The sequence below is a fragment of the Quercus robur genome, chromosome 3, assembly GCF_932294415.1.
Source record: "Quercus robur chromosome 3, dhQueRobu3.1, whole genome shotgun sequence".
NCBI lineage: Eukaryota > Viridiplantae > Streptophyta > Magnoliopsida > Fagales > Fagaceae > Quercus > Quercus robur.
This window is the reverse complement of record NC_065536.1, coordinates 64,178,091-64,192,395: the sequence shown is the minus strand read 5'-3', so window position 1 is coordinate 64,192,395 and position 14,305 is coordinate 64,178,091. Positions and strand designations below refer to the sequence as shown.

The 14,305-nt window shown below is 36.7% G+C and overlaps 1 protein-coding gene across 2 annotated transcripts; it reads right to left on the bottom strand.

Annotated features, from left to right (window-relative positions):
* Positions 1-1,394: 1,394 nt before the first annotated feature.
* Positions 1,395-13,771, bottom strand: LOC126718875 (protein SHORT ROOT IN SALT MEDIUM 1). Of its 2 annotated transcripts, none has more exons than XM_050421240.1 (21): positions 13,616-13,771; positions 13,265-13,388; positions 11,867-12,070; positions 10,046-10,333; positions 9,798-9,895; positions 8,896-9,558; positions 8,745-8,790; positions 7,894-7,986; positions 7,759-7,814; positions 7,187-7,304; positions 5,964-6,175; positions 5,818-5,881; positions 4,955-5,128; positions 4,456-4,486; positions 3,204-4,354; positions 3,012-3,086; positions 2,817-2,891; positions 2,095-2,721; positions 1,941-1,982; positions 1,793-1,855; positions 1,395-1,659 (listed from the first exon to the last, which is right to left on the bottom strand). In XM_050421240.1, the coding sequence occupies exons 2-21, from the start codon at positions 13,337-13,339 to the stop codon at positions 1,570-1,572; spliced, it is 4,245 nt and encodes a 1,414-aa protein (XP_050277197.1). In that variant the 5' UTR covers positions 13,340-13,388; positions 13,616-13,771; the 3' UTR covers positions 1,395-1,569. The 2 variants fall into 2 exon arrangements, with proteins under 2 accessions (XP_050277197.1, XP_050277198.1); XM_050421241.1 differs by having other exon boundaries at positions 13,558-13,734.
* Positions 13,772-14,305: the final 534 nt, after the last annotated feature.

Sequence of the window (14,305 nt, the reverse complement as noted above, 5' to 3'; positions counted from 1 at the left end):
CCATGCTCCAAGTAACCATAAAATTCTGGGTAATTAAGATTAATTGGCTAATTTCCTTTTTTTAGACAAGACCATCATATTGAGATCCATATGATTACAAACTTAACATCTATTATAACCTAACAAGTTGAGAAAATTAGAGGAAAATATACCATGTATCGGTTATATGTATCAAGAAAAATATACTTACTTTCAAAAGATGACAAAAGTGTCCCACCTTGCTCGACCCACGTTATCCATGTTCTCTATCATGTGAAATTTCCAACCCAAAGAGGAGATAGGACAAGGAATAGAACGAGTTTGTCTGCATCATCTTGTGCGTGTGTATTATGTAATTCTCTCTTTACACCCTCTCTTCATACTCATTCAGATCTCTTTGTTCCCTCTTTGCAGTCATTTTTTCTAAATGATATTTATTTCCTAGAACCAGTCACTTTTGCACCTAATTTTGTGCATAGATTTCAAAGTTAGGGTTATTTTCCCATTTAACACTACCATTAAATTTTATTTATTTATTTTTTAAAAATTTTCTTTTTAAAATTTGTTTTTGTGAACGAAAGTTTGTTCATATAATTATGTGAAATCAAAGGAAATCTTAATAATTTTCCATAAAACAACAAAATAAAATTTCAACTAATTTTCAAAATCAGCGTCACACACTAAAATACAAATCCTTTTATCAAAAAAGCTTTCCAAAGTCCATGCCATTTTCCAAAAATATTATTTTCTATTGAAATAACCGCAAATTTGCCTTTCTAGAAGAAGGATTTCATTAATTACGCAGGCTTAGTTAACCAAGTTAAGAAGGTTATTATGCCAAAGTTAGTCAATGTTCTCAAGTAATTATAAAATTCTCAAAAATTAAGATTAACCATCTAATTTTTCAGTCAAGTTTAATTAGCTAATTTTTTAGTCAAGACCAATAGAACCGGATCCATAAAATGGTGGAACTTAACATTTATTGTGTAATGAGGCCAACCCATACATACATAAAGATAGTAAAAATACCCCATCGTGCCCCAAAGAAGGGACAGGACAAGAGTTTGTATATATCTTTTATTTAATACATATTTTAATTACTTATTTATATAACCCCTTTATTTCTTCTCCCATGTCCATCCTATTAATATCCAATTCAACAAATTGAGAACTGAGAGGGTTGCAAAATGCCTCCACCCCAAGCCCTGACGGCCCCATCATGAAGGTGAAGGTGGACGAGACGGGAGATCACATCCCACAGTGTTGCCCTCACCATGAGTATGCACTCATGTTTGGGAGATTGGAGGCAACTGGGTTGGACTGTTGCTTGCTTGAATACTAATAACACTGTTTTGCAATGATACTAATTGTGCGCATCTTTCTCATTTTTATTAGTAAAAAAAAAAAAAGCAGTATAAACAAATGTTTCATTTTTATTTTTTGACAGGCATTAAAAGAAATCAAACAGAGGACAACTATCCAATTTGCAAACCAAAGCCCTGTAAGAATCTGTCCCCTTTCAAGGGCCATAATAAGGCAAGGTCATACTGAAATTCATTATCAAGAAAAAATGAAGACCCTTCTCCAATCTCAAATACCAGACATTCGCACCAGCTTATTGTAAAGAATGCGGTCATCCCTACCGGTGTTGCTCTCTAACAATGCACTTTGCACAAGTTCCTGATGCATGAGATACATTAGCTACCAGACAATCAACACAAAAATATCAAGCAAGGAATTAAAAATAAAAAATATGGACAAAACCCAAGAAGAATCAAATATGGAAGAGTAATTGAATAACAGATTTTTCCACCTTCACATCCCTGTGTGAGAGGAAATTCCCCAAGTTGTGGATGATCAACCTCATATCTTCAACCTGAAAGACAACAGTTGCTCCTTACCACACTAATCATCATGATATCACGCATATGAGAGAGAAAGAGTACAAATAAAATATTTACCCTAATGTAGCCAGCTCGATTTCGGTCAAAAAACCTAAAAGCCTGTTTCAAATTTGAAAACTAACATTAATATAATGACAAGTGCATGCAACAAATATGCTATAACAGAAATTGGGAAATAACAAAACGGGGCAAAGAGTTCCCAAAAACATACTTGCAATAATTCTTTATCAATAGCAACCTCCGTCACGGCAGAAGTTTCTTTCTTAACAGTATCAGCGGAAGTTTCTTTCTTACCAGTATCAGCCTTTGAGTCTGTCTTTTCATTCCCATCAGACTTGAGCTCTGTCTCAGCAGCTTTTGGTTTCTCTTTCTCCTTCAAAGAGTCCTCTGCTTTATCTTTATCATTTCCTTCCACCTTTTCAGGTGCAGCATTCACATCAGTCTTCTCTTCTTTATTCACATTAGGTAAGTCATGATGCGTACCTGACTCCTCCATTTCTTCGTCCTCTTCAGGATCTTCCTCTGGATCTTCATCATCAGTTTCATCTTCCATCTTCACCACATCCTTTTCATTTTCCATCTTCACCACATCCGTTTCATCTTCCATCTTCACCTCATTAACATGAACAACAGATTTATCCTCCTCCTTGACCTTGGTTTTGTCATCATCTGGTTGAGCTGTGTTCAACGTTTCAGACTTAATATCTTGCTCTTTCACAGGGAGATCACTGGTCTTTGCTCGCTTCACCGGTGATTTTTTATCCTTTTCCTTTTCTTGAATTTCATCCCGTTGCCTCTTACGTTGATTTCTTTTTGTCACAAATTTTACACGTAGTTTCTGCACACGCGCACACCCAAAAAATAAGCATGTAAATGAGGATGCCTCAGTAAAGGAAGCCAGTAATATGCATATTGACATAGTCCATAACAAACCTGCAGAAATGTTAAAATACGACTACCCATCTGATATTGAAGCATTTCATACAACGATTCAGCAAATAATGACAACTGCAAGAAACATGAAACACAGTGAGGAAGAAACAACAAGCTATAATCTTGCTAGTTATATGAGGTCAGACAGAGAGAGAGACAGCATATAAGAGAAATGGATGAAGCAGGAGAACAAACCTCAAACGTTGATTCTTGCATGTCCTTGTCAGTATAATCCAGGAGTGAATCCAGTGAAAGTGACAATGAACGAAGCTGTAATGGAAGATTCATAGTTAGACAAGGAGTAAAAACAAGCAACATTAGATGGGATGAACATACAGAATATATTTGACTATGTACATTATGCCGTGTAGGATGGCAAAAACCTACTTTGGATTCCTTGCTCCATTTGGTTTGTAAAATCAATCCAGGGTGTCGAGGAGGTTCTTCAGGCTTTCTCTTTTCTTTCAAATCTTTATTTGATTTGTTTCTAGAGTCATCTTTTCCATCATTTTCTTTTCTCACTTTCTCATCTTTAGATTTATCCCCATCTTTTAATTTTCCCTTCTTGACATCAGTTTGAGGAACTTTCTTCTTGTCAGCATCAGTCTCCACTTTAGGCACCACGCCACTTTTCTCACCAGTTTTTCTTTCATCCTCCTCCTTATCATCCTTGTCAGCCTTTATCTCTGTTTTGCTTGAATCGCCATCTCCTTGCTTCTTAGTGGCAACTGTTTTGGAGTCAGTCTTGGGAACTGTTTTCTTTTCAGATCTTTTGACCTCACTGACCAGATTTTCAGCATCTGCTGCCTGCCTCTCTGTGTTTTTGGTTTCATGCACTGGCTGAACTACCTTTATTTCATCCCCATCAGCATCTTTCTTAGTTCCAGGAACCCCATCACTGGATTCCAAACCAGGGACCTTTTTTTTAGCTATCCTCTTAATTATTTTTTTCTTCACAGTTGTTTTTACACTGGTACCTTCCACAACTGCAGCACTGCTTGGATCTGAATTATCCTTTGGTATATCTTCAGTACCTTCATTCTGAGCAGTTTTTCCTGCTGGAACCTTTTTTACCACCTTTTTTCTTACAAATGTCTTAGCAGGAGTAACTGACTTATCCTGTTGATCAGGTATCTCTGAGTTTGCGTTCTTCTGTCCATTATCCTTCTCATCCAGCTTGTCATTTTGTTTGCTGGCACTACTACCAGCTGTCTTATCAACAACCTTCTGCTTGACAATCTTCTTTATGATCTTCTTCTTCCCAGGCTTCACGCTGCCACTTGTCTGAGCAACAGCAGATTCATCCGGTTCCTTTTTCTCCACATTCTTGATTTCCTCGCCTGTTTCAGCCCCATCTTTTTTCTCAACAATTTTGTTATTCCCATCACCCTTTTCTTCAGCTGTAGTAATCCCTTTCACACCATTTCCATTTTTCTCCTTTTTGTTAGAATCTTCTGATTGTCCAGAGGATGTGGACTCTTTCTTTTTTTCTGATTTGTCTAGTCTTTTGACATCTTTTGAGGAATCCTTTTCCTTATCTAAATTACAACACCCCCAAAAAAAAGAAATCAATTTGATAACTGATGACTAACATAAGAAGTAGATATCAAATAAAATGAGACCATGCACAGCAAGTTACCTTTCAGCCCATCTTTCTTCTCTCTAGACCTCTGAAAAGAATACAGCATTATATTAGTAAGAAGAAAGCAGCAAATCCAAAAGACCTAGGCAAGAATAAACATGATTGCCAAACGTTGAGCACTAATGTTGCTCTAAATAGAAACAGAATGTTAAATAATAGATAACCCCATGTAATTGGTATTAAGACTTTAATGGGATGAATTCAGCAATGTTGTGTCCAGAATCTAAAGATATTTTGAACAACCCATTTTCAATTACATGCCCATATCATGATTGCCAGATATCAAAGTGCATTAGTAACAACATTTTCAACAACTGAATTTGATCTGCACTCAATCTCAGAACAGATATCTGTCCATGTATCTACATACGCGCATAACTACATGCACATATTTTGTGTTTGCCTCTGCCAGTGTGTGAATTAGATGTCTTTTGGCAACGAACTTGAGCATGAGTAAAACTGATCAAAAAAAGCTTCAAACAATATAGCAACAAACCTCTTTTTTCAAAGAAAGTTGGCGCTCTCTCTCTGCAACAGCCTTCTTGTGAGCAAGCCATTGGTCTTTCCATGCATCCAAAGAGGGGAGACATTCAGACAAATCTGGAACAAACAGTACAGTGACCTCCTTATGGCAAAAAAGTCCATCCTTGCCAAGTCTGTCATAGTGTATCTGCAAACACCAAGTAGAATTAAAAATTAACTTTCTGGATCCAGTAAACACACGCACGTAACCAAAAACAAAATCTTTAACTACAACCTAGAAACATCAAAAGAGTTCGAAAATGCTACATATTGCACTGTCTCATCTGCATCATAACCAAAAAATAAAAATAGAAAAACGATTTTTTGTTTTTTTTGTTTTTTTGGTCAACAAAGATGATACCTAAAAAGTTATAAACAAGGAGTCTGAACCTGTTCAGTAAAATATTACATATTGAAGTAGCCAAGACTCCAAAAAAAAGGGGGATAAGCTACCAAACCTCTTCTAGACCCCATAAAAGTGGAAGTTTTGTACAGTGGGTACAAATTTGTTAGCCAAGAATATAGATGTGAATGTAATGTTTGGGGAAATGTCTCTGTTAGTGAAAATATAGGTAGGCTAATTTAATGATTTAGTGTATGTTTTGACAACTAAATCATCTTATAATTCATAAAACTAAGATCTCAATAAGAAAAAAAATCAAACATAAAGCAGAAGCTTGAAGAAATTCATTCCAAAGTCAGCCACCTTAGATAACCCAAAAGGCCTACTGAAATAAGCTATAAAAGCCACAACGAGTATGCTCACTGTTGTAACAAAAATTCAAAGAAACTGAAGAGGTCCTAATAAATGTAACAATCATCAAAAGAAAGTCCTACCTCAAGAAAACGATTCCAATGACAGCAGTTCTGTAAATCAAGTTGAGTGACATCTTTTGCATATCTACAAAGTAAAAATAACTTCAGGTCATTTGAAAAACATCATTTCTAGACATCCTCTACAACAAATATCAGACAGCACAAACCTATGGACTGTTTGAATTAAAGAGGTATCATCAACTGATGGGTCAACACCATCAGCAGGATTCCATTGACCACCAATTGTCATGAAAGACTGGTCCTTTTTAAGCAAGGCAAACCGGAGGATATTGCAAATGTGGGGTATGCGATCATCAGAACTTTTTTCAGATGACAGCTCCTCCAGAGCATTCTTGCTAAGTCCGCTCATCAAAATCATCTGAACCAAGAAGACAAAGAAACCTTAAGTAATCATAACAAACTTTAATACAATTCATCATCCAACAGCAGCTTTAAAATAATAAAATGGTGACAAAGCACATAAATAATGGATCCATCATGATAAAAAATATGATAAGGGGACCCTCATCCCTCTTCCTATGGGCTCTCCCACACTTTTGGGGATCCTGAACATGTAAAACTTAACTGTGCATTCCACTGATAAAATTTCAGCAAAACAAATGCTCAAATGGACCCACAAAACCATGCACTCTAATCAAAATTAGTAGATCTAACAAATACTTTTTGATTAAGAAAGATCAAATTTTTTATCAATCCCACATGAGGCATGAGGGCTTTGAATGTTTTACTTCACCCCAAATTGTTTCTTCTTTTCTAGTTCATTAGCGAGTTTTTGCCCCAAGTGGAACCAAAAGGGGAATTGAACTAGTGACCATCGGTTCATGAAGCGTTATACCCAAAATTGTACCACCCCATGGGGCTTACCTTGCCCCAAACTATTATAAGTCATGCAAAATCTTTGCTAAAGGGAGAGAATTCATGACAACCTATCTTGTAAGAGACCTCATGATACTTTTTTTCCTTTGTGTAGCCAATCATGCTTTAACATTTTCATCATAAAGCAGCAAACACTCGGTTCTCATATGATTTAAAAGCGCAATTAGTTAATCACAAGCAAGTAGCAACAAGTCCACAATGCCCAAGAATATGAAAAACAACCAATTTATGGGCTTACAACTTCCTCATACGATATAATTATTACTAGAATAACTTAAAATCTTAGGTACTCAGGTCTAAGCTACTGTGGGCAGTTATTATTGATTCCAAAAGCTGGCAGAACCTTAACAGCATCAATGGAATAAATTGTCCACTGCACAGTGCATTATCTTTAATTGAAACAAGTATAGTTTTATAATTTTAAATTTAAAAATGCATTGTCTTTTATTGAAACAAATATAGTTTTATAATTTTAAATTTAAAAATGATTTACCTTTGCCTTCCACACTATATTTCCATGTTCTGATTTCGTAGGTGCTTCAGCCAAAAGCTCAGCAGATGGCTCTTTCAGCTCAGTTGCCTTCTCTTCTTCAACAAAATCATGCTCAAAACTGCTCCACTCAACAATGTATATAAAAAAATAAAAAATAAAAACCTTATCTTTCCCTTCTTTCAAAAAAAAGTAATACAACAAACATCCATTTGGTTTTGAGAAGTGAAGAAACATAGAATATTAGAAATCACAAAACTAGTTAAAGTTCAAATACTTGTTCTGAGATGCAATATTTGTTTTTTTTTTTTTTTGCCCAGAAACTGGACCAAACTTTTAGAAAAACAAGTAAAAGGTTGTTTTACTACTTTTCTTTCTTGTACATATTTTTATGCTATTTCATTCATCTTGCATGAACTAGTCTTTTTCAATAAAATTTTTCTGACTTGAAAAACCATTAAAATCACAAACTGCCACTTGCACCAAAAAAAATTAAAGGTACAAAAGCATATGCTGGATAAGCATAAGATAATCTTTGCAAAAACCATTGAAGTAACAGCATAAAAGAGCGGCACCTGACAGGAGTGTTGATGGAAAGTCTAAGATTCTCCTTTGGCCAGTTCACAATAGCCTAAAAAAATAAAACACCACATTAAGGCAATTATTCAACTATCTACTTGACATCTTTAAAATAAACGATAAAGACTAACCTTTGAAAATTCTGGGGACACAAAGAGTCTAGGATATCTCTTATCAAGTGACAAATAATCCCTCTCAACATCTACCAAACTGAATGAGTGAACCTGCAAATAGACAGCATTCATCACTGAAAGGAATGAAATACATGTACATGCCTGGTTTCAGAAAAACATTGCAGCATGCACCAAATACATAGTTCTTAACAGGGAGGGAAAAAAAATCTCATGATCTTCTTTCGTGTTTCAAAATTCAAATCAGTTCTTCCATAAAAAGGAGTACTTCCAAAATTGAAATTGCTATTGATAAACATCGACCATCAGGTAAGAATAAAATAAATCATACATGCAAGTCTACTGGATTTAACATAAGGCCAAGGTCATAAATCCTAGAAAAGAGGTATGCAGCACTTTCTCCATAAAAGCACGTATAAATCAATCCGATGCACCAAACGAAAGACCAAAAGATTGAAGGGAGAGATATTGTAAGAATGGAGAGTAGATAAGGAACAAGAAGCCAAAAGAAAACCCCAGATCTAAACATTCCCAACCAGAGCTAAAAGATCAACAGGAGGAAACATGGAAGGAAAAAGGCCCAAATTCATAGCAATACAAGGAATAGTCAAGAGTGAGAAAACTCCCCAGAAGTAAAATCTGCATCCCAGAGCGAAAGACAAGAGAGCAATATGAAAAGAGTAAAGCCACAACTAAGAGCAATAACAGGAAGCAACAAGAATGAACCCAATGAAGCCCTCAACTCCACATCCCCACAGGAAAAACAGCAGATCCTTGAAGAGGAATATTCTCATTATCATTAAATGTCTTAAGCTCTTTACTAGTTTTTTTTTTTTTTTTTTTTTTTTTACCTTGCAGACATATTCTCTCCTTTTTTCTTTAACAGGTGAATGATGCCTTCAGCATAAGAGAACACCAAGTTAGTTACAAGGGCTGCAAGATACACAAGCAGCTATATATTCAGAACTTGAGCAGGACGCAAAATAAAACATCAAGATCCACCTATGTAAAGCATCATGATGTGGGGAATCTCGTCGCAAAGATTTCCCCTCCTTCACCGAAGAGGAACCACGGCGGTCCCTAGAGACTCTTGCTGGAGTTCGATCACGCCTGGCTTCAAGTCCACGTTTGCGCTCTCGTTCTCTCTCCTTCTCCCGTCGTTCCAACATGCGTTCCCTTTCACGCTCTCTTTCTCGTTCTCGTTCCCGTTCACGTTCCCGTTCCTTCTCCCTTTCTCTGTCTCTATCTCTCTCACGCAAACGCTCCCTACGCCGCTCCTCCTCCCTTAGCTCGAACTCTCTAAGGTAAGCAGCCCTGTCATCCTTGTGATCCTCAATTCTTGGATGACCACCACGTGATGACACACTGCTTGGATAATCCAATTCAAGAGATGTGCCATGAAGCCCTTTTCCAGTGGCATAGTCCCTACCAGGAGGCAGACTCACTCCATAACCAGGATTTGAAGAACTCTGTGCATACATGAGATCTTCCGCATTTCTCCGTGGAGCTGCCCCTAATATCGATGGAGCTTGTTGTCCACTATATGAAGAAGCACTAAGCATTGATAAACTGCGAGGATCAGCATCCATCCTTCCTCCATAAGAGAGAAGATCTTGGGTGGGATGACGACTTGCAGTACTTCTTGCTGCAAGATAATCTGCTTGTCTGCCAGAAATGTGTTGCTACTCAGTGTTGTAAGGAATATATTATTATCTTATATAGCTGTGCATAGACTATCACCATTGAGAGTAAACCCACTTCATTAAACAAAGTTAAGGATGACCTTGACCCTTCATTATTGGGAAAAGGATATAATTTATAAAGTGATTATAGTTGCTACGAAGAGGAAATTCATTTGAACAAATCTTATGGCTACCATATATCAGTCAGAAAGCTAAAAGTACCTGGCACTCCCATCCAGAGATGCAGATTGCAGTGATTGAGCTTTTAACAATTGTTCTTGTCGAAGCAATGCCTGATCAATGCGATCATACATCTCATTCTGTTGATTTAGATAACAAAAACAAAGATCATTATCATTATTTACACATGCACAAACAATAAGTAAAAATTTCATATTTCATTAAATAAAATACTAAGAAAAACAAGCAGAAACTAACAGATTTGTTGAAACAATGACAAAAGGCATTACCTGATGTTGACTAAAACCAACAGAATCAGCATATCGCCCAGTTGGTTCACTTTGCAAGTCCCTACCAACATAGGCACTCTGTCGTTCACCATATTGTCGTCTGTCTAATTTAGAATAATCTGGAACCTTCTCAGCATATAATTGATCACCTTTGTGACTATATCCATGGCCTGAGGAGGAGACATAGTCAGTCGATGCAAATTTAGGTGAATCTTGTATAGCCGAGGCATAGCCACCACGACCTTCCAAAGCTGACGATCCAGCACCTTTCACATTCAATGCTGCAACCTACATAGAGAAAGATTCTGCACGTATTAGCATCACACCAGATGATTCACTCAAAATTTCAACAGCTAATAAAGCCAAGACTTGGATGAGTGAACCCAATGTAGTCAAAGGCAAAAGACGACCTTAAGGCACTAAGGCCTTGTATTGCCCAAGGCGAGAGGTGCCAAAAAGGCCCTAGCCCAAGTGAAGCAAGGCGCTAAATTCTAAATATATATATATTAATGTACTGAAAATTATAATCAAGCAACTCTTACTTTGTTCCTGATTGATAAGAAAACCAGTTTTTGGGTTGAATTCCAACAGATCCCCCCCCCCCCAAAAAAAAAAAAAAGTTAAAAAGAGAGAGTAGTAGAGGGAAAAAAAAAAAAGAAACAGAGGAGAGTTGCCATAAGAGAGTAGAGGGGGGAAAAACTGACAGAGGAGAGCTATCAGGGAAAGAAAGAGACAAAGCAGAGCTGCCATGAGAGAGGAGTAAAGACAAACAAAAACAGAAAGAAAAGAGAGAGGAGGTAAAGAGAGGTAAGACTGTAAGAGAGTAAAAAACGAAAGTAAAAAAGTAAGCTTTTTAAATGTAGAAATAGATTAATGTAATAAAAAATAAAAATAAAACTGAGTTTGTTGGGTGGCCAGTAACTGTTGTACTGTCCGAAACCTGTGTGCATATGTTGTTTTTTTTAATATATTTGTGGTTCCAAAAGGCTAATATTTGCTTTGCCTTTTTTTAAATATTTGTGGGTGCCAACTCATACCCCATTATGTCACTAAAAGACAAAGCTGAGATACAAATATCACTTTGTTTTTAACGAAATCATCACTTTGTTTTCAAAGGAACCGAGTATTAACACCAAATAAAAAAAATAAAAATAAATAAAATAAACAAAAACTTGAAACTTTGAAAGTGGTGGAGGCGTCCAAGGCTCTCGCCTAGTGCCTGGAAAATGTGTTCAAAGTGAGCACCTCACCAAAGGCACCTTGCCTCAGTGACTTAGAGGCACTTTTATGCCACCTCGCCTCGCCTGAGCACCTAAGTGATCACTTGAAACACCTTTGACTACACGGAGTGAACCACCGAACAGCTTACAAATGATTATTGCGAAGTTGTCAAGATGCAAGCAATCAATGAGATGTAACTTGATGTTATGTGCAATATGAAATTATAGTGTTCTGAGACTTTAACTAGTCTGTGGCTTAGGGACATACTTGACGGGATATAAATACAGGCGGAAAAGAGATTCCCTACTAATGCTTTATTGGAAGCATATAGTCAATAAGAATTACATGGGGCATCAAGGTCATAGGACAGATTAATGTTTTTATCATACTGAATTTTGATCTGAGCATCATTGCTTGGGCATCAATGTCATAAGACAGTTGAATAAAACAAATTATAAACTCCTTGGAAGCAGACAGATGAGAAACTCAATGCAACAGGCAAGTAAAATGGCTAGGATGAGGTTTTGTTGAGCCACTATGAGGTGAGGCAAGGTAATGAGAAGCGCGCACACACACATATTTTAAAAGTAAACCATTCACCTGCTGAGCACCACTTAAAGCAGCCGAACCATACACAGAGCTATACTGTCCCCCATAGTGAGCCGCAGTTGAAGTATGAGGTCTATACCCACCAACGTCAGCTTCCTGAGAGCCAACCAACATTGATGAATGCCGAGCAGCCAATGAATGCTGAGAACCCCCATCAGGGCCTCCAACAGTACTGCCAGAGTAAGCAGCTCCCAACTACAAAATGCAATAAATAAGGATAAATGAGACCGCCACTCTATCAACAGAGACCAGGCACATTACACATGCCCATGTGACACCACCACCTCAAAGTTTAGACACAACAAAAATAGCTCTATATATACCGACATTTGTTATTAAGGCAGTTAAAGAACTACCTTAAAATGGCTTCTAAGGGTACAATATACTCATAAAACCATTTCCTTGTAACTACATCATTATAGCAGGTGAATGTACAATCTTTTTAAAGAGTCCAAACAAGAACTTCTAAATTACAAAATGGTTGCCCATGTAGAGTGAAGCATTCTACGCAATCAAAATAAAAACCAGTAACAAACAGAAATAAAATAAAATAAAAACTAAATTTTTTTATTTGGAAAAAAAATATTTCCTTGATAAATAAGAACCACTATTGAAATGGAGATACCGGCATTTGTTATTGAGGCAGTTAAAGAACTTCCTTAAAATGGCCTCTAAAGGTACAACATACTCATAACCATTTCCTTGTAATTCCATCATTATAGCAAGTAAAAGTACACTCTTTTTTAAGAGTCTGAACAAGAACTTCTAGATTACAAAATGGTTGCCCATATAGAGTGAAGCATACTACACAATCAAAATCAAACCCGGTAACAAACAGCCAAAAAAAAAATATCTTTCCTTGAAAAATAACAACCACTATTGAAATGGAGATACCGGTATTTGTTATTGAGGCAGTTAAAGAACTACCTTAAAGGTACAATATACTCATAACCATTTACTAGTAATTCCATCATTATAGCAAGTAAAAGTGCACTCTTTTTTAATAGTCCGAACAAGAACTTCTAAATTACAAAATGGTTGCCCATATAGAGTGAAGCATTCTACACAATCCAAATTGAACCCGGTAATAATCATTATTGAAATGGAGATATAAACACAAAGTTTTCCTAAAAAATATATAATCTAAACAATATAGAGGGTCTATAAGGCCTACAATTAAATGGGTATTACTAGTTCCAATAATACATAAACACTTGAACAATGATCTCAAAAAACACAAATTCAGCTCGATAACCAATACCGCCATACCATTAAATATACAATTATTCCTATCCCTCCATATTTCCCACATTACACATACAAAAATTCTTGTTCAAAACACAGCAAAAGATAAAGTTTTTCGCTTTGATTAACAGAAAAGAAACTTACACTAGCGCCATACGCAGCCGATTGAGCCGCATACGATTGCTGCCCAAACGCATTGCTCCCTCTCGAGGAGTACATGGTTCTTTCACAAACACACAGAGATATAATTTACCAAATAAATATTAACCTGCATTAAAAATTTGCACCAAATTAAACAAATATTAAAGAACAAAAATTTCCTGATTCTTTCATAATCGGATTTCAAAGAAAGCAAAAAAATAAATCCAAATCGAAACTGAACAAAAAATAAAAATTTGTGCTTTGCAATTGATAGATGAATTGCAGTGTGAAATTACCAAAGCGGAAGATATGGAAAGCGAAACCCTAACGAAGATTGGTGGTGATGGAGCTTACCGAAGATAATCGAAGATGAATTTTTTGTGTGTGTGTTCGAGGTTCGAGTAATCGAAAACCCTAATTCTCAGAGAAGAGAGAAAACGATGACTCGGAAAAGACTAATATTATAAGAGAATGAATGAATGGATGAATGAGAGTGAGAGTGAGGTGTAAATACGTGTAGAAAATATCGTTTGGGCGTTTTGTGGGCTTTTCTAAAGAGAGATTCATTGGGATGGAAATTTGGCCCAAACTGATATCTCAAAAGATTTGACTTGGGCCGAAGGGTTTTTTTTTTAATTGTGGAAGTGAAAGGGGCTTATAAGGGTGTATACGGTTCGATGTGGCCGGTGTTGGGAGAGGTTTTTGCGCCACGTCGACCTCGTTGGTTTTCGTTAAAGTTCAAATTGTTGAATACTAGTAAAACAGAGAGAAAGAAACATCTACATGACCACAAAGTGGGTATGGGATCTCAAAAGCATATTGGAGATCCCAAAAGCTCAACCACTTCAGGCCCAAACTACCAATCAAACCCAATGGAGAGAGAAAGGCATATATGGGATCTCAAAGGAGAAATAGAAAATAGATATGCTTTGACCCTTCGATCAACATGACCACCACTTGCAATGGTTTATGACACCATCACTTAACCCCCGCGACACACCATCTCTCACTCTCATGGAGGCTCAATCTTCACCATCCTATTAG